General features: G+C 46.3%; 1 protein-coding gene across 1 annotated transcript in view; it reads right to left on the bottom strand.

The window, feature by feature from the left end:
- The window catches only part of KAT6A (lysine acetyltransferase 6A), an 82,382-nt gene that overhangs the window by 35,150 nt on the left and 26,404 nt on the right, over positions 1 to 20,828 (bottom strand). The window contains exons 3-5 of the mRNA XM_053269582.1: positions 5,038 to 5,146; positions 3,234 to 3,349; positions 745 to 826 (exon numbers count right to left, since the gene is read on the bottom strand). Of these exons, the coding sequence (XP_053125557.1) occupies positions 745 to 826; positions 3,234 to 3,349; positions 5,038 to 5,146 (307 nt within the window). The remainder of the gene's footprint in view (positions 1 to 744; positions 827 to 3,233; positions 3,350 to 5,037; positions 5,147 to 20,828) is intronic.

Here is a 20,828-nt window from a genome sequence, read left to right as displayed (position 1 = left end):
AATAGCCTCCTCAGTGAGGTTCTCCTGGCTTCATTGCATTGTTCTTTGAGTGGCTCCATCCCCTGAGGAGAATATCTTCCAGGGCTCACACTTCTAGTCTCCCATTCATAAGCAACCAGGGCAGACCCTGCTTAGCTAATGGGACAAGTCAAGCTTGCTACCACCAGACCAGCTCTCCTCTCCAGGCATGCACAGTCCACTGGCATGTGCACAGGACTTGAGGGAGAGGTAGCAATCTCTCATGCTGCAATCTGGAGACAATAAGAAACAGCAGGAGCCTTTCTTACCAACCCAAACCTCAGCAGAACAAAGACCACACCTCTCTCTTGAGCTCTCTGGCAAGTGCAAAAGATTTGGGAGAAAAGCAAAATTCTCTCACTTGCACTGAGATTTGGGGACATAAACATAAAAACAACAACAGAAGTATCCCCTGCTGTTCCTTATCCAAACTGCAGCACAAATTAGAACCTGTGAGGGGCTACTGGGTGACCTTTTTGCTGGAGGATCAAGGCACTTGCCACTGGAAAGAAGATCTTGCCAGACACATTGGTATTACTACCCCCATGTTGCAGATTTGAGGAGGAGGTCTGAGGCTGGCCGAAGTGGCTTGCCCAAGGCTAAGAGAGAACTCACAGGGTTTTCCAAGGGAAAAATTGAATCTGTCTTCCTGTTTTACAACTCATAGTCTTAGTCACTGTATCACACCAAGTCAGTGGTATATTTTGCCTTTCAACTTCTTCTCACCTTTTGGCATCCTGGTCAGAGGGGGGTCACAACACTCCATGTGAAAGCCTCGATCACATGAATCACAAAATAGCATGTTATCCTGTGAAGGACAGAAGTTTCCAGTTAATATGATTCACATCCAATTCAAGGGGTTAATGCAGACATTATATCTTATTGCATCGTTAGTCTAAAAAGTATAAAAAGAAGAAAAAGGATGGCAACATACAATCCTCACTCACAAAGATGGGAGTCATATATGTCCATAAGAAGGAGTTATCTGCACACCCTTAAACATAAATTTTATATAAAACCAAGCCTCTTGCAGATCCTAATGCAATTCACTTTTGGTTGCAATTTTAAACCTTTAATTGGAAGCAATTAACTATTGGCACCACAAAACAATGTAATTGTCCAGCAACTAAAAAGACAAAACCACATGCTGTTTGTGCTTATATGGCAATGGCAGGCAACTCAATGACTAGCAAGCTGACCCCGGGGAGTGAAGGGACAGACCCCTCCACCCTTCAACTCTGCACTTGCTGAGGCTTAAAGCTGCAGGCTGGTACCCTGCCCATGCCAGAAAGAAGAAAGGAAAGAAGGATGGATGGATGGATATTGGGAACATGTTCATGGGGCAGCCCCTTCAGTCTCCCCTAGCTTTTAAAGCCAACACTGAGGTCAACTACGGATAAAGGACTCTGCTTAGTTACTGGAAATGGTATAGATAGTTCCACTGTGCATGTCTGTGGGCTGAATTTATCCAAGCGGCATACGAACGTAAGAACAGTCCTGCTGGATCAGGCCCAAGCCCCATCTAGTCCAGCATCCTGTTTCACAGAATGGCCCACCAGATGCCCACCTTTTACATTAAGAATGTGTAAGTTCTGTCTGTTGGCGGACTCCCCACGCCACCCCCCTAGTTTCAGCATCCAGAGGAAGGGAGGAGCCAAGATCCAAGCCAGCCAGGAAGTCATACTATCTACCTGGAAGTCCTTCTGTTGAATTCCAGAAGCCTGGCTGCAGCTACTCAGTGCTGGGAGAAAGACACTCTGCACATGCTCAGATACTGTTACCATGCCAGATATTCCAGGCCTGAGTCCTGGCTAAGTGCAGTTGAACTGTGGCCCAGTGGACTCTGATGCTTTAGTATCCTAATGCGTGCGAGGGAGGAAGCCCAGAGAGTGGGAGCTGATGTGTATATGTGTGGTGGGTGGGGGGGAAGAGAGCAAAAGGTGTGCCTTGGGATATGAGGCACCAGAAGAGGGCTGGTATGTCCCCAGAAGAGCTCGTGCCTTTACCATTGTGCATGTTTTAAGGTTCCTGCTTCCAGTTGCCCAGAACCAAGATATAGGGATTAAGACTCAGATTTGTTTGTGGCATCATTAACCCATCTGCCCAGGGTCCAGAATATCTAAGCGAGTACCTTCTCCCACATGCACTTTTATGCAGAGTGAGATCCAGTTGTGACAACTTAACATCAAGTGCCTAAGAGTGTAAAGCGAGCAGCAAGGGCCAAGAGCACTTTGTTATAGTCCCAAGATAGAAGAACCACCTCCCACAAGTAATCCACCACTGCCCCCCACCCCAGACCAAGAAGCCTGATCCTGTTTGAATTTTCCAATCTGGATTTAACTGCTGAATAGGCCAGCTAGGCTGCAAAACTATGCACAAGAAGCCCTGTTGAACACAATGGGACTTACTTCTGAGTAAACAGGCAGAGAACTGCAATGCCCCTTGCAATGCCCCTTGACTGTAATGCCCCTTGACAGCTGCCACTTGTCATGACTATTTTATTGATTTGTATTATTTTGATTATATTGTTGTCCTCTCCTTTGAAGATATTTTATTGAAAAGCAAGTTAAGATTTTTCTAGTAAACAAATCAATGTGTGTCACTATTATGCAACCAATCAGATATCATAATATTAGTTAGCAATACAGGAACACAGGAAGCTGCTCATACAGAGTCAGAACATTGGTCTCTCTACCTCAGCCTCATCTGCAGCTAGACAAGGCTTCAGGCTCAGGCGTCTTTCCCAGCTGCCTGGAGATGCTGCCGGGCAGTGTTCCCTCTAAGACGGATTCCCAGATGTTGTTGACTACAACTCCCATAACCCCCAAGCAAAAACCATTACTGCTGGGGATTCTGGGAGTTGTAGTCAACAACATCTGGGAATCCCTGTTAGAGGGAACACTGCTGCCAGGGATTGAACTGCGGACCTTCTGCATGCAATGGAGAGTGCAGATCCTCTTTCACTGAGCTATGGCCCCATAGCCAGTTGTATTTATAAACGTACACTCGCTTTTAGAACCATTAGAACCCTTCTCTACGACAAATATGATGAATATTTCTATACCGCTTTTCAACAAAAGTCCCCAAAGCGGTTTAAAGAAATATAAATAAAATAGCTGCAGTTATTCCTAGCTTCATTTATTAGGCAGATGGATCCTCCCCCGCCGCTCACACCCGCCCACACCCACACCCACACCCCATCCCAAAGTACTCACAGCATTCTTCCCCTGATCTCGACAGGAACTGCACGTTTTGCACTCAATGCACTGCCACCGTAAGGCCTTCACCCGAACTGTTAACTCTGGGGAGAATTTCAAGCAGGATGGATGACCTGTGCCAAAAATGTGAAATAATATCACGGAAATGAAGAAGCAGCAGTCTGTGCTCAGAAAGAGCACAAGGTACAGGTTCCAACACAAGCAACATTTGACATTCTTAAAGGCTCCGGCGCTGTCAGAGGAATTTGACAGGACTTGAAGATTAACTCGCATGGTGTGTCTCTGGAAGGAAAGTTGGTTTCTTACCCAAGCATTAAAATCACCAAAGTAATGAGATGCCTTCAGCCCCGGAGGAACTGTGTGGTCCCAACCTAAGGCCATTCAAGCATTTGTGTTTGGCTTGGGCACAAGTTTGTTTCGCCATTTGTTCTTGAGGCACACAGAAAGGAAAAACAAAACACACACACACACACACTTACAGTGAGGACACTGCACAGAGTCTAGAATACTCTACCAAATTTTTGTGAACAGTTCCAGAGAGGTAGGCATGTTTGTTGCTATTGCTACTGTAGACTGTTTGGCAGTACCTGGAAATAGTTATGCCAAGTGCTGTTCCTTTAGAGCACTGTCTGTTCAGGGGCAATTTCTACTGGGATTAAACTTAGTGTGATACAGCACTACCCCAGGGAAGTGCGAAATGTTAAAATGCTATCAGCCATAGCAATACACCCATGAAATGCCAAATCATTAGACAAGGAGCACATCTGCAGACTGGATTCCCTGCCAATCACACCCAGCTTTGAACTAAGCCCTTGGTGCAATCTGCAAGACAGATGGCAACCGCAGAGCCAGCAATGCTCAGGCTCTCCAAACAGCCCAAGGTAAAATAGTGACATGGAGTTTTCCCACCATCTTCTACCCAGACAATTTCTCCTTTCATTCTAGTTTTAGTTCTAAAGCAGGAACAGGCTCCTGTATAAAAGTGCCTTAAGAGCTGCACCCAAACACATGCTATCATTTGCTGCAGTACATTAATCTTTTCCATCCCATCATGATCTCTGGTCCGACTCATTTAATAGACTTTTGTAGCACTTGGGAAAACTTCAAAACAGGCCCCTCAATAGAAACATTGCAACAGCCAATGTAGGGTTTGGTGCAACGGTTGTGGGGGTCTATTGGATAGTGCCCTTGGCAACTTACATTCACTCCCATGTCTGAAGCACTTTGCAATGGGTTAAGAGGATTTTTTTAAAAAAACTCCTCTTTTTTAAAAAAAATAAAAAATGCTTTTATAGGGACCTGAACATGAAAACCCTTATGGGAGAGAGCAACGAAAAGTAATCTCTCCTCAGAAATGAACAGCCATTTCAAAATATTAAACGCTCCTGAAGGAATGAAATTGACAAACCCAGAAGCTGCTATTATCTATATTAGTCATCTTCTGCAAGCCACAGCACTCTATTCTGTGGGTAAAGAGAAGCAGCTGCATTTTAGGGATGCAATCAATACGAATACGAGGAATATTTATATACTGCTTTTCTCTGCCTGCAGCAAGAGTGTGTGTGTTTTCTCTCTCCACCCATCCCCTGTATACTTTCACAGTTATCCAGCTATTAATGCAAGTTCAGGGCCCTTGCCATGCAGGGTAGCAACTATCTCCATTGCTCTTCAGAAATGAGTGTCTGCACGCAGCCCAAGGAAACCTAAGAGGCCAGCCACTGGGTGGATTCAAACAGATGAGCCTAAGTAATTGCCCCCATTACAACAGATTTCATTGCCCAACATACAGACGGCCACCTACCACTATTGCCACAGTCAGCACAAGAGATGAGCTCCTCAGGTTTCTTCTCTCGGTTTTGTTCTTTTGTACCAAGACAGAAACTGCAGATTGGTATTGGTTCAGCAACTGGCTGCAAGGGGAGAAGCAAACATGGGTTTCCATTAATTAGCATGTTTCATTATATGAAGACATTACAGCAGGAAAGGGCAACTTTCACATCAGTTTTGAGAGACAACGGACAATTCACTTCTTAGCCCCAACCTATACAAGCCCCTCAGTCTGATATTCATGAAGCCTGGCGCAAGAGACACATGCAAAGGAAACCAAGTCTAGACAGATGGCTGGGGAGAGAGCAGAGTTGGAGGGGCTAGCTACTGGTGGGGAAAGGTGGCAATGACGGCTGTCCGGCAATGTTTCTGTGGCCCTCATGGATACAAGGCAGGAAGCACACTAGCTAGAAAATGCCTTGGCCTAACTTTACAGACAAAGTTTCTGTCTGGAAAGGTTATTAATTGGGAGCGGGCAGCTAGCAGGAGGAAAGAGAGCCAGCCTCTGCTCCACCATTAAGAGTCACTGAGTAGACCTTAGGAAAGTCAAGTTCTCAGCCCAACCTACAATGGAGGATAGTTGTGAAAACAAAACAGCATCTCACATATGACACCTGGAGCTCTCTGGAGGAAGAGTGGGATTCAAATGTGATGAATGAATAAATGAGCGCACTGCTTGAGGTGCAGACACTGAGGACTGAGGACTGACTCAGTGGCAACTAAAGCTTGGGTTTACTACATCAATTACTTTAAGTCATTATTTGCATATGTACACAGTAAAGTCTGATCCAAGTACAAAGTGACGAGCATGAGGACGCAGTTCTAATTCATATAAATGTTGAATTGACAGCATCCACCCAGGAGATCAATCTTAGTGCCACAATGTAACACTCACTGGAAACCTGCTTGGCGTACTGCGGCAGTGAAAAAGGCAAAACTAATTGTTTGGAAGTATTAGGGGAAAGACTGAAAATAAAACAGCAGGTATGTCATTCTTACGGAACCCACTGTTACATCTGTACTGGCTGAGTGACTTGCTGTGTACCATTTTAAATTCCAAGATCGGATGTTTTCTTACAAGTGCTCTATTACAGGGATGGCTAACTGCTTAAGCTTGGGGAGGCTGGAGCCCTCCAGCCAAGCTGCTTAGAGGCTAAGCATCCACTCATTCACGACATGAACCCCCCTCCCACCAGCAGCTTAGGAAGGAAAGTTTGTCTCCCCACAACACACACCCCAACCAAGAAGTGGACACAGAGGGATGCCTACAAGAAACCGAGACAAGAGACTAGCATGCCACTCTCTAACCTTGCAGGTGTCCCCCTAATCAGGAAATGAAAGCTCATGCCGGGGTCTCTGTATTGCAGAGACCTCCAGGGCAGCCTCTCACTTTGCAGAGAGAGGTGCCTGCCAGGTTGAAAGCAGCACCTCACTCTCTCCTATATGTTGCTTTTAACCAGATCCCAATACTGACATCAGAGCAGTGCACAACGTTCTGACACTCCTAAGTTGCAAGGTGCTGCTGCTTATCTTGCAGGTGTCCCTCCCCAAGAGATGACTGCCAGGTCAGCAGCAGCGCATCTCACAATTCCACTCTGGCATAGGAAGCTGCTATATACTGAGTCAGACCATTGGTCCATCTAGCTCACTATTGTCTTCACAGACCGGCAGCGGCTTCTCCAAGGTTGCAGGCAGGAATCTCTCTCAGCCTGATCTTGGAGATGCTGCCAGGGAGGGAACTAGGAACCTTCTGCTCTTCCCAGAGCAGCTCCATCCCGAGGGGAATAACTTCCAGTGCTCACACTTCTAGTCTCCCATTCATATGCAACAAGGGCAGACCCTGCTTAGCTAAGGGGACAAGTCATGCTTGCTACCACAAGACCAGCTCTCCTCTCCTGGGGAAGGCCATCCCGGCTACTTCATGAACCAAACAAGACAGCAGCACATTACATTAGCTCAGAGTCCACAGATATTAGTCATGCACTCATTATCTCAACTGGATGGATCAAATTGGTTTTCAGAACAGGCTACAGGCTACAGAGAGACAAACTATGCAGTTTTAAGTTTCTGCTGGAGACAGAGGCCTCATGAATGGAGAGTATGTTATCCCACACAAATGGTGCAACACAGGGACTCATCGTCACTACCAAGAGCAGGCAACGGACTTATCCCCTCCCACTCCTCTCTCTCAGTGCCCGAGTCAATGATGTGATTCCCCAAGACCCCAACTTAGCCCATACAATGTAGGGTTAACTTTGATTCTGCAACAATCATGAACAGTATTAATAAAGGCCTGCAAACCCTCAGGAGAACAAGCGCCTCCAGGTGAAGCTTTACAAAAGTTCATTTTCTCTTTTATGACACAAATTTACCCCTGCTAACTTAGCAAAGAGGCACCTTTTACTGTGGTGATTCTCTTTATTTAGCAGGGGAAGAGTAACTGGCCCTATCCACCCCCAGCACAGTACCTCCAGTGACTGTTGCTGGTGTCTAACTTGTTTTTCTTTTTAGATTGTGAGCCCTTTGGGGACAGAGATACATCTTATGTATTTATTATTTCTCTGTGTAAACTGCCCTGAGCCATTTTTGGAAGGGCAGTATAGAAGTCGAATGAATGAATGAATGAATGAAATTGCTAATTTGCATGAGTGTGTGTGGAACAGAATGCTAATAAAAATTATATGGGTTAGTAACTTTGATGGACTTATTTGCAAAGCTGATCAACATCACAGATGATCTAATCCCTTATACCTCTCAGAAAATCTTCATCCTCTTCCAGTGTAAACCACAGTGCAGCCTCCTCATGCCCAACTACAACAAAAAGATAGTGCACCTAACAGAACTCACATGCCTTATAGGAACAAGGAAATCAAAAGACGATAAGAAGATGAAGGGGTGGCAAAGGTCACACACGGCCCTCACCAAGCATATTTTAGTCCATAGGAAAGGGACTCCACAGAAGGAAAAGGCCTCGTTATCTCCCCCCCCCCTTCATCCCAGAAGGTGCCGTCCGTGATTCCAAGCACTGGGTAGTATCCAAAGAAAGTTAGTCAACAGGAAAAACCATTGAAAGCCACCTAATGGGGCAGTGGGGAAACCAGAGGTTGCCGGTTTGACTCCCTGTTGGTATGCTTCCCAGACTATGGGAAACACCTATATTGGGCAGCAGCAATCTAGGAAGAGGCTGAAAGGCATCTCATACTGCATGGGAGGAGGCAATGGCAAACCCCTCCTGTATTCTACCAAGAAAACCACAAGGCTCTGTCGCACACTTAACTTTAAGAACCATTGAAGTCAATGAGATGTTAATTGCTATTTTCAATGATGCTTAGTCATGACTAACTCTTTGGTTACATCTCACTGAAACCCCACTAGTATTTAGACTGGGCAGAAAGTCTGCTCACTTTTGTTCACTACCACCTGGTAATGTGGGCAAAAGTGGGCAGACCAGTAGCAGCTTGTCCTAAGGAGCCCAGGGATACCAAAATTTGCTCCTCTCGTACTCAACAGCTGCGCTGCCTGCAGGCTCAGGAAATCCACTAGTCTACTAGTCTGTGACAAGTGAAAAATTATTATTATTACATTTATATCCCACTCTTCCTCCAAGGAGCCCAGAGCGGTGTACTACATACTTGAGTTTCTCTTTCACAACAACCCTGTGAAGTAGGTTAGGCTGAGAGAGAAGTGACTGGCCCAGAATCACCCAGCTAGTTTTATGGCTAAATGGAGATTTGAACTCGGGTCTCCCCGGTCCTAGTCCAGCACTCTAACCACTACACCACGCTGGCTCTCATTATGCCCAATGAGTGAGAAAAGTCCTGAAGAGTAATGCACCAATACAGCTGGAACCACTATCTGATGAGTTAAATATTTTGTCTGGCTGGAGCACTGAGCCAACACTTCTTGACCCCTGAGGCTGGCCATTCATCAGGTAGAGCTGCATGGTTAACTGTGCAGCTCTATCTGACAAATGGCCAGCCTGCAGGCAGTATGACTCTCTGGCAAGACAGGAAAGAAAAAGCAACCTTTGGCACCCCACCCCTCACCTCGGGCTCCTAGGACAAGGTGCTACTAGAGCAGACATTCTGCCTTCTGGACCAATCAAGAAATTCAACAGGAAAGTTCAAGGCGGAAGCTCATGCCTTGCATCCCAACTGTCCACACTACCTCCTTGGCCCTTTCTACATTTGGAGAATAAATGGCCAGAGAAGACCGTAAAAAAAAAACCAAAAAGTGAAGAGCAGCCAGGCAAGGATCACACACAGTACTGAGTAAGAAAAACATTTTTCACAGCTTGAAGTTTTCCTCGAGCTATCATCCCTAAGGGAGCCACTGAACAATAAAATAACAGCTTTACAAGTCCAATCAATGCTGGTATGTTTAGAATGAAAGCATATTGAATGTTACTAGGATGAGATAAGGATACATGTAATTACACTGAATAGGTGTGGAAGCCTGGGGAGGATAATCTTTTGAATCGAGCATGGGAGGAAAGATCTCCCTGTTGGAGAGTATGTGCTCAGCAAAGAAATCTAGGGAAAGTGTGTGTGTGTGGGGGGGGGGAGATAATAAGTGTACACAACTGAAGACCTGGGAAAACAAGACAGGGGTGTTTTTTGGGGGGGGGGGAGGCAGCTCCATTTGCGGGTGGAGGGAGGCAGCTCCATTTCTGACTGCAGCATTTTGGCAGACACTCAACTCTCTGTGCTGTTTTTCTTGCAGGCACATCTATCTATGTAATGTCACTAAAGCTGGGGAGGGGCCAGGGAAGGGAAAGAGAAGCAAAGAGTCAGAGAGAAAGAGAGCGGCTGTGTTTTAGAAGCTGCCAGTTTCTCAGCACATGCTGTTACTATACAAAGGATGTCTGGGAAGCCAACTTGCTTGACAGACTCAAAGACTAAACTGCTCCCACAGAAAAATATAGAGTGGAGAACGGTCTACAGAAAGGCAGGCCTTCACACAAAACACACACAGTTTTTCAGCCAGTGATTCCATTCTGCAGACAGAAGAGCTCATTTCCTCCCATTCCGTGGTTCCAAGCCCACGGCCAAAGAGTGGGATATACCACATCCTGGCTTCAGAAAGAAGGATCCACATCGCAAGAGTTGCTTAGTTAGAGCAATGTCTATCTTGTACAGCCTGCAGCAAGTTAATAACAATTGTGAGAAAGCAGGGAAGCAATAAAAACAGAATTTAAAAGTACTTATATACTTAAAGTTACTTCACAGCTGATAACTTTTATATAATGGGAAAACAAGTACAAAGCCTGGAGGCAAATTTAAAGTCATCTCGTGGAGCTACAAATAAATATATTTCCTGATATTTAGACCAGAGTACCTTCCACCAGAGCTCAGAGTACCTTTTTAAACCTCACCTTGTTAAATAAGTATAATTGACACTGACTTATTTGTGAGTATAGTAGGTCTATTAGCTCTAGCCACTACATTATGCTGATCGTATATTAGCCCTGATTAGCAACTGATGTTGCTAGAATCCAGTAGTTGTGGACTGAAAATAAAATGACCATGGCAGAGTATCTGCTACTGAAAGATGTCCCATGATCGATCTCAGGTGACTGCACAAGGCAGTGCAGCAAGACTGATAAAAGAGAGGGAGGAGGGACCAGTCCACCTCTACCCTGTCAATAAACAACTTGGAGGAGGAGACACATGGCCCAGTGAAGCTGCATGTACTCATGAATGGTCATGTTGTTTTCAACAAAAATAGCTAGGCTGTGCTTTGCCAGACCTATACTTCATGTCATCACAAAACATGCTGTCCCAGTGGGTTGTCCCTGTACTGTGTTACTACTGCAGGCCATCATGAGTGGGGGAGGAGACTAGCAATCTAAACAGTTTGCAAAGTTTTTCCTGGGGAGCAGACACAAATATTGCAAAAGACGAAATATATCAAGACGAAAGAAATAAGGAAGGAGCTGAAGTTACACTGAAGAGGAAGACCACAACTGAGTTTGTAGTGTTTGGGGCAGGGTGCAGCAAGGAAAGCATAGCTGAACCACCACGAGATAGCTTTCATAAACTGATCCCAGTCTAGAACCCAGCAGGGGTCTTTGTACCAGCACTTGGTGCAACTGATGATCTTGGGCACATACATCCCTCTCTTTTAAAATATCAACAAGACTCAATGTTTTATAAATCCAGACATGCTCTGACAATGGCTTAACTCCTTGACCAATTGTGCCCTTGGAAACTTCAGAATTCTGTTAACATCTCTGGATTTTAGAAAAAGACGTTCATATCACCTCCTGCTGCAGGAGACATAAAATTCTACTCAATTCTTACATGAAGCTCATAGCTTTGGAATGCACTCAGAAGCTGTCTCCTAGGAATACACTCAATCACAATTTAAAGAGAGTAAGACAGAATTCTGCTTTGCTCAGGTTGATAGATAAATCACTGCAGCTTCAAGGTTCAAGCATTTGCCTTTTATTTCTTGTCCGAATCTGACCAACATCAACAAACATGTTGCTTATAGCTGCTGAATTAACAAGGTCCTTCCATTGTTCCTTTCTGCCCTGAGATGACACCTCTGAAAACACATCACTAAAAGCAACTCACATGTACTCTTCACCAATTTAAGGGGCATTGCCTCATGCACATTGACCACATAACAACTTCAGGCACTGTGCCCTCAGAGTTTGAAAGGGATAGAGCCAGAGTGTCATCTTAGGATGAAAAAGGGTTACTGCCTTGTCTCAACTGCTAATTTGGGAGAGAAGCCAGTATGGACACTAGAACCGCTCTCAGCCACTGGGTGGAAGTGCCTGACTTCCCAGCTGCTCAGTTCCTCATTCACTGCCCTCATTCTCCAGTATCACCCTGAATACAAGGCAGGCTTGCTATCTCATACTAATAATAGAGATAAAACCCTCTGGCCTAAGAGAACACACACAGAAACAGAGCTGGAAAGAAACCTATTCTTTCTGGCCTTTCCCTGAAACCATCTAAAATAGTTGCTTCCACAGCCACCCCTAGAAGTCTGCTTCTTAGTAAAAGAGATTTAATAAAAGAAGGTTCCCCAATCCAAGTTTATTTCCCAGTGTAAAATAAACTAATGGCTTTAAAAAAACAATAAAAAACCCTACCCCTACTTGGGTAAGGCAACCAATTTAAAAAGGCATCTTTTAAAATATTTTATAACTGTCAACACCACACCCACTCTCTCTCACACACACATCCCTACACCCTTTTTCAGTTAAGGAAATGGGATTACTTTGAAGTCCATTGCTCTCATTCAAGCTTTTGACCTAATGGTTTTTGTTAGAAGCCGAGCTTCCATTGGAAGAAAAAAGTCTAGGCTTTTCAGCCACACATTTGATCATCCAATATCAAGAACATCTGATGCAATCCTTAGACTGTAATAAGCCCTGCCCTGTTCTACATTTTTAAAAGGGTTTCATCTTTTACTTCCAGACACTTTTACCATCTGTGTTGAATGCCTTCCAGTCTGACAACAACCTTCTTGAACTGAACACGAGTAGTGTCCTGAACAGAACACGAGTAGTTTTTATAGGCTTTTATAGACTAGAAGTGTGAGCACTGTAAGATATTCCGCTCAGGGGATGGAGCTACTCTGGGAAGATATTTCACTCAGGGGATGGAGCTGCTCTGGGAATAGCATCTAGATTCCAAGTTCCTTCCATGGCATCTCCAAGAGATTCCTGCCTGCATCCATGGAGATGCTGCTGCCAGTCTGTGAAGACAATACTGAGCTAGACAGACCAATGGTCTTACCCAGTATATGACAGCTTCCTATGTCCCTATGTCTATGTCCCTAGGTCTATCCAGTGCTAAACAGACTTGAGCTATGGAAATTATGTCCCAATAAGTACAAACAAGGTGAATTTGTCAGCTGTATCTACCTTATGTTCTCTAAATTTCTCTCAAAAATGTAGCTGCCTACCCTCTTATTACCCCAACTTATCTCCTTTGTGTGCACTACCCCCAAAAAGCTGCCTTTGAGCAGCTGGTCACCTATTCTCCATCACCAGAGTCCACAATTTGTTCTTCTCTACTAGATGCCACAGCAGTGAAAACCAACACAAGGTCAAGTGCCCATGTGGCTTCATAGGTAGGTGCTAACCAGGTATGCCATCTCTAAATGATTACAAAACAGCTGCAAAGCTGACCTTGTAGTTTTCCAAGTTCATCTGCAGCACTGCTAAGCTTTTATCCATCATAAGCTATTTCCAACAATGTTCTTAAATCAACATTTTATTGAAATTCATTTGCCCATGGGTTAAGAACTATAATAGTGTTGAATTGATACTTAGCTTAACTATGTCTGTTTTTCAAGGACCAAATCACTATGAAGCATCATGAGTGTTTTGACCTTGCTCTGCTAGACCTATCCATTTCCTAACTCTCCCCCCAAATCAGAGAAACATTCAGGCCCAAAGCATATAAGCTATAGCTTGAGGGCACTCATAAAACTGGCCACATTGTCAGTAGCAAGGCGATACATAAAAAACTGAGCAGGTGGACAAGGGCCAGACCAGGGTATGGTGTTATCTTGTGTGTGAATAAAACAAAATTCTCTTCTGGATTTAGTTTGCACAGGACTGACATGGAAGGTTTTACAGTAGCAGCTCAGGCACTACTGCAATTACAAATATTCACAGTGAGAATAAATACATATTCTATGTAATACTCCCTGAACAGAGCTTCCTGGCAGGTTTCCCAGACATTCAAGAGGGCAGTTCAAAGTCATGCCATGGTCATCTTAGTGGAGCATCTTCAACCCTGAGGCCTCCATTCACTGTTCATAGAAGCACCAGAATTTGTTATTGCTCAAAAGACCAATTTCTGAATGGTGTCAATTGTGAATCCCAGATATTACCTTCCTCTTAGACAAGTAGAGATGTGGGTTAAAACAAAAAAAACCTGGAAAGTTTTCTGAAAAATTTCCCAAGCAATCACCCCTTATTTGCATAAAATTGCATTAGATCCCCCGCCCCAACTTAAAAACTATACAAATTTTCCTGACCCTCATAGACATCTTTTGATGACACACAAATGGCTTGAGAAGGATGGAAGATTGGCTAAAGTCTCCTCTTTCCCTGCTCAAGCAACAGTGTAGCAGTAGTCTGGAACTCGCACTGCTACATGTGTGCAATGCTAGTCTGGATGTCAGCCAATAATTTTTTTAGGAATGGAAAATTTTCCACTGGAAAACTTAAGTATGGGGAAGATTTTTCACCCCACATCTTTGCAGACCAAAAGGTTTGCTCAAAATTCATGATCCAGCTTCCCAAGAAAATGGCAAATGAATGAAAAGGAAGGGTTGGAGATATGGCTGACTTTTACATTCTTACAAAAGCAGCATGAAAGTATCTTATTGATTCACCTGAAAAGCAACATTGGACTTACTGTGAAGGGTTATTTTTCCCTGTGACAGGAGCTCATCAGAGCAAGTTGTGGACTGAGCATGCTTAAGACAGGACCGAATCCCATGAAGCTAATTTCCTGGCACCACGAAGCGCCCTAGCCCCAGTTCCAGGACTGTAGCGTAGAGTGTGGCATGTAGTAAGAAAGAAGAAAACACAGCCTAGAAGGCATACAGGTTATAGTACCAGCTGAAGCAAGACTATACACAAGAAAATACAAAAGGAAAGGCTAACCCTATAATGCCCTGAGAACTGTCACCACCCAAAAACGAAATCCCAAGAAGAACTATATACATCTGTGGATGGCCTGGAGCTCCAGTCACCGGAAAAATGAACCCTTCACATAACTCCAAGGTTTCTTTTCCCCCTGTGCTGGAGCTCATCAGTACAGGACATGCCCAAGCGATCAGAGTGAGTGAATGGGAAAGACATATGGTGCTAAATCACTTATTGGAGAACACTACAGCCAAAGGCCACTTGTGGTGTGTGGAAGGACGCAATCTTGCAATTTCAGATGAAGGGAGTGTCTGAAAACCAGGTAAGCTGTCTTACAAATGTCAATGAGGGGTGCATGTGCAAAGGCGGCTGCTGAGGCAGATACGCTATGCGTGGAATGAGCCAAAATACCTGAAGGACTGGAAGGTTGAGAGTCTCATAGGTAAGGATGATACAGGCCCTAATCCACCAAGCCAAGGTGACCTTAGACACTTTGGCGCCCAAAGAGGAAGAGTGGAAAGAAACAAATAGATTTGCAGAACTCCCTTGTGCGCAAATATAGATACAAAGTGCTCTGCAAACATCAAGAGTATGCCATGTCTTCTCCTTAGGGTGTGCAGATGCCGGGCAGAAGGAGGGAACACAATGTCTTGAGAGCAGTGGAAGGTGGAATACATCTTAGGCAGGAAAGTGGGGTCCAGTTTGAGGACTACGAGTCGGACTAGGAAACGCACAGCTGTCTGCAGACCAACAGGGCATCTGACTCAGAAACCCTACACTATGATTACCAAGAAGAGCATCTTGTAAGGTAGAACCTGAAGGGAAGCTGAAGACAGGAGTTCAAGCAGTGGCTGAGTGAGGGCATTTAGAATATTGAGGGGAATCAATGGATAGGAGGTGGAGGCCCCTTTTGATTGACTAATGATTAAGTGCCATCAAGTCGGGGTCGACTCTTAGTGACCACAGAGATGAGATTCTCTCCAGGATGATCCATCTTCAACTTGGCCTTTTTGGACATCATTGCTGTCGTGATCATCCATCCACCTTGCTGCTAGTTGTCCTCTTCTCTTTCCTTCCACTTTTCCCAGCATTATGGACTTCTCAAGGGAGCTGGGTCTTCGCACAATATGTCCAAAGTATGATAGTTTGAGCCTGGTCATTTGTGCCTCAAGTGAACATTCTGGATGGATTTGTCCTATGATCCATTTGTTTGTTTTCCTGGCTGTCCATGGTATCCTCAAAAGTCTTCTCCAGCATCAAAGTTCAAAAGCGTCAATACTTTTTCTGTCTTGCTTCTTCAAAGTCCAGCTTTCATTTCACATAAAGTGTCATGGGGAAAACCATTGTTCGAAGGATTTTAATCTTTGTAGGTATAGACACATCACAGCATCTAAATATCCTTTCCAAGGCCTTCATTGCAACCCTACCAAGTGCTAGTCTGTGGCGTATTTCTTGACTGCTGGATCCTTTACTGTTGGTGGTCGATCCTAAAAGGCAGAAGCTATCCACCACTTCAATGTCTTCATTATCAATTCTGAGGCTGGTTGCTGTAACCATTGTCATTAGTTTAGTCTTCTTTACATTTAGACATAGTCCCATTTAGGAATCTAGTAATGTGTTGATAGAGAGCCGTAGATCCTGGAGAAGAGAGATCAAGGACTGAAGCCAGGGCAGAGGTCTGTCGCTTGAGGGTGCTAGGGCGTAGATTTAAGTCCAGCGCAGATTGAAGAAAGGCAAGCACCTCGGGAACGCCGGCCAAGTAGGATCAATGTGCTTTTTGCATGACTAGCGGAAGTAGGCAGCCCATGTAGCTTGATAAATGCGATTGGTGGGTGGTCGTCTAGAGGAGAGTATCGTGTCCTGGACAGGCAGGGAGTAGCCCTGGGCAATCAGCTTGGAGCACTCAACCTCCATGCGCAGATTTGGAGCCACTGCAGAGCTGGGTGGGACCCTGGGATAGCAAGTCATTGCACAGAGGGAGGTGCCATGGAGGGTATACTGACAGAGATGCCAGACTGGAGAACCAAGGCCTCTGAGGCACTATGAGGATCAGTTCCACCTGTTCCGTTATCTTCCTGGCTGTAGGTGGGAAGGCATACAATAGAGCCAGAGGCCACAGTGTCACGAGGGCGTAGTTGCTTCCTCCTGGGGTGACCAAAACCTGGTGTAGAAACAGGGAGCTGATGGTTCATTGTCGAGGCAAAGGGATCAACGAACGGTTGGCAAGCTCCACTGTCAGCTGCTGGAAGAATGGAGCCTGATGGAGGCTCCATTCTGCTGGATCTATCGTGCAATGGCTGAGCCAATCTGCCTGAAGGCTGTCATTGCTGCTGACGTGCTCAGCGGAGATTGATGGAAGGTGGGTCTCCGCCCACTGGAAGAGCAAGTCAGATTCCGCCATTAGGGTTCAGGACCTGGAGCCATCCTGTTGACAGACGTGAGATTTGGTGGTTACATTGTCCTTATTAATATGTGACTCCCCTGTACCAAGTGCAGAAATTGAAGCAGTGCAAGTCTGATCACCGGAAGCACTAGCCATTTGATCTTCCAGCATGCTTCCTCCTAGGACCAGTGACCTTAAGCGTAGTGGCCTGAGCAGTGTGCTTCCCAGCCAACTAGGCTGGCGTATGTTGTCATGATGATCCACATCGGAGCTGTGAGGAGGAAGACCTCTGTTGACAGCTGGGGACAGCCACCATAGGAGGGACTGTCTGACTTTGAGTGGAACCCAGATTTGTTGGTGTACACCCACCATGATGGAGTCTTGAAAGGGCAGGAAGAGCCACTGGAGCGGTTGTGAATGCCACCTGGCCCAGGGGGTGCATTCCATGCAGGCTGCCATGGATCCCAGAACCATGGCCATCAGGTCCGTGGACCTCTGGCTTGTCAGAGGAGTCAGGAGTGAGATCAGAGCCCACTTCTTGTCAAAGAACATCCCCAGGTATTGTAGAGACTGTGAGGGGTGGAGGTGGCTCTTTTCCTAGTTCACTATGAATCTGTGGTTGCTCAGGGACTGTAAGGACCTGGACACATCTGTTCGGGCTTGAGAACAACAGATCATCCAGGCAAGGGTGGGTGTACACTCCTTGTAGCTGAAGGTGCACAATTGGCACTACGATGACCTTTGTAAAGACTCAAGGGGCCAATGAAAAGCAGAATGGCAGGACCCTGTATTGGTAGTGTTTGTGGTCGTAAATGAATCTGAGGAACCTCCTGTGTGCAGGGAGGGTGGGAACATGGAGGTAGACCTCAAAAAGGTCCACTGAGGCCAGGAAGTCGCCTGGGCATATATCACTTCTTTGATGGTGTAGAGGGACTCCATCCTTAACTTCCTCGTTTTTACAAACTTGTTGAGCCTCTTGAGATCTAGGACCACCCTCCAAGAGGCATCTTTCTTGGACATGAGGAACAGGATCAAGTAGAAACCCAGGCCTACTTTTGCTGACAGTATGGGTTCGATGGCCCAGATCTGAAGAAGATGACGAATTATTTGCATCATACAAATATGCTTCTCTGCACTTCTGGATCTCGGGGAGACAATGTAATGATTGGATGGAGTTGATGTGAGATTGAGTGAAAAACCTCTGGAGATTGTGTCAAGAACCCACTGGTCCTGGGTTTTCGACATCCAAGTGGGTGCGAACTGCAGAAGCCTGCCCCCTATTGGTGGGGAGTCCTTGCTTTTTATTGTGGAGTGGAGTGGATTAGGGGTGTACACGGAACCACAGAGGCGTGTTCCGGCTCTGGGGGGAGTGTGGCTTTAAGGGTGGGGGGGTAGTGCTTACCTCCCGCTGCTTTTCCCCCTCCGGCGCTCAACTTATTAACAAAGTTTTTGGGGCGGCATAGTTCCTCCCTGCCGCCCCTGCCCCCATCACTGTCTTGAAGAAGGAGAAGTTGGCGCCATGCGCGCCGCATACATCACACGTTGCATGTGACGTATGCGGTGCGTGTGCGCACCGCGACGAGCACATGCATGGCGCCAACTTCTCCTTCTTCAAGACAACGATGGGGGCAGGGGGGGCAGGGAGGAACTCTGCTGCCCCCCAAACTTTGCTAATAAGTTGAGCACCGGAGGGGGAATAGTGGCACGAGGGGTAAGTACTACCCCCCACCCACCCTTAAAGCCACACTCCCCCGCCCCCCGCCGGACCAGTCGAATTCCGAACCGGTCCAGAGCCTCTTACATGGCCCCGGACCGGTTCTGTGCACACTCCTATAGTGGATCTGAAGGGGTGGTAAGCTTGTGCTCTGGATTGACCTCTGTAGTGCTGCCTCCACTGAGGGCATCTGAATCTTTTGGAGCTGGGGCCACGGTAATCTCTAAATTGATTGGTAGGGTTTCCCTGGAATTGCCTATGGGGACAAAAGGAATGGCTCGGGGACCTGAAAGGGCCTGTGGAAGTCTCTTCAGGCTGATGGCATGGCCTTCTTCTTATCCCTGGTTTCTACCAGTACTGGCTCAAGGGAAGGGTCGAAGAGGTCAGAACCTGCAAATGGAAAGCAGTGAGCGACAGCTTGGATTTTGGATCTGCATTTAAGTTCTTTAGCCACAGAGATCTGGGGACCGCCACTCTGGCCGCCATAGTCTGGGAAGCATGCTGAACGTAGTTGAAGCTGGAATCAGTCATAAGGGCTGCCGCCTTGGCCATCTTGTTAAGATCCTGGTGGAGTTTGGTGTTATCCAAGGGAATAACAGAGGCCACCTCCTTGGCCCAAAGAATAGATACCCTGGCAAAAAAAAAATGGAATTGGCAGTGGTGGCCTTGATGACTGTCATGGAAGCCTTGTGCGCCTTTCTGAGGATCGGGTCACATTTTTTATCCTTGGGTATTTTGAGTTGCACATGGCCTTTGGTATTGAGCAGAGCACCTGACACAAGTTGGGCCACTGGAGGGTCAATGCGGGGAACCTCTAACAGTGATGGAACGTCCTGTGGAAGGGTATAGTGTTTCTTCAGGCATACCCCAATTGGTTTAGAGCAGGGATCCTCAATGTTGGGCCCCCAGATGTTCTTGGACTTCAACTCCCATAATCCCAGCCAAAGGCCACTGGGCCTGGGGATTATGGGAGTTGAAGTCCAAGAACATCTGGGGGCCCAACGTTGAGTATCCCTGGTTTAGAGGACACAGGCCTTTTCCCACTCTGCCAAAATAACCTTGTGAAACATGGTGGAGAAGGGAACGGAGGTGGTGGGGATGGCAGAAGGAGGGAATACATTTTGATCCAACTCAGTGGAAGGCAGAGTCTCATCTGGAGGGTTAACATCGTAGATGGTCCACTTAGCCTTAGCCAGCACCACCTCAAAATCAGCTGAGGAAAATAAACAGGAGGATAGGTACTTGCTCTATAACCTCCTCCTTCAATAACTGGCCGTCCTCCTTGTCAGATTCTCATGGGTCAGTAGGCCCAGAGTGGGGGGAATCAGAAAGTTGAATGGCAGCGGTAGAAGGGATTTGTCAGCACTCAAATATAAATAGTGCAGGTGCCTGTCTGGGAAGCATGGGCATGGTCAACACAGGAACGGGGCAGGGGGCAGAGAGTCAGTGTAGGCGCAGGGTGTGGAACCAACTGGCTAGACGTAAGTAGCACGGGAGTGGAGTTAGCAGGTATCACGGATGGGGCTCTGGGTAAAGGGGACGCTGGTGTAGGAAAAACAGGCAGGGGTGGCGAGGAGGCCACTTAAGAGGAATGGGGCAGTCCTCAGATGAGGAAGACTGCTTTTTGCACCCCCTCCCAGAAGCAGGGATAGTCTTCCACGTAGGGCTAGAGTCTGGAGAGGAATAAGACAATTGCCCTTTAGCCTGTCTGGGTCATTGATGGGGTATAGTCAGAGGCACTGGAGCAGACAGAGGGGTATTACGAAGTGGCAGGGACTCCTTCGCAATAATTTCCACCATTTTGAGGGTAAGGGGGGGGGATTGGTCCCTGTGGAGGGACATTGTTACTCACAAGTTCTGGCCACTCTGGAGCCTCAGGTGGATTGCAGCACACACCGGTTGAATTCCCGCCTAGTTGTTCTAGAGGCAGATTTGGCAGGAGCACATCCTCACTCAATGGCTCAGGCAGGTTAGGCACAGGGGAAGAATGTGCAGACCAGCCAGTTCCCCCTCCACTGTAACGACTACTGGACCAGCTGTGTCAGA

Source organism: Hemicordylus capensis, chromosome 8 (assembly GCF_027244095.1).
Source record: "Hemicordylus capensis ecotype Gifberg chromosome 8, rHemCap1.1.pri, whole genome shotgun sequence".
NCBI lineage: Eukaryota > Metazoa > Chordata > Lepidosauria > Squamata > Cordylidae > Hemicordylus > Hemicordylus capensis.
Note: the sequence above shows the minus strand (reverse complement) of the source record. Positions and strands in the feature narration are given on the sequence as shown.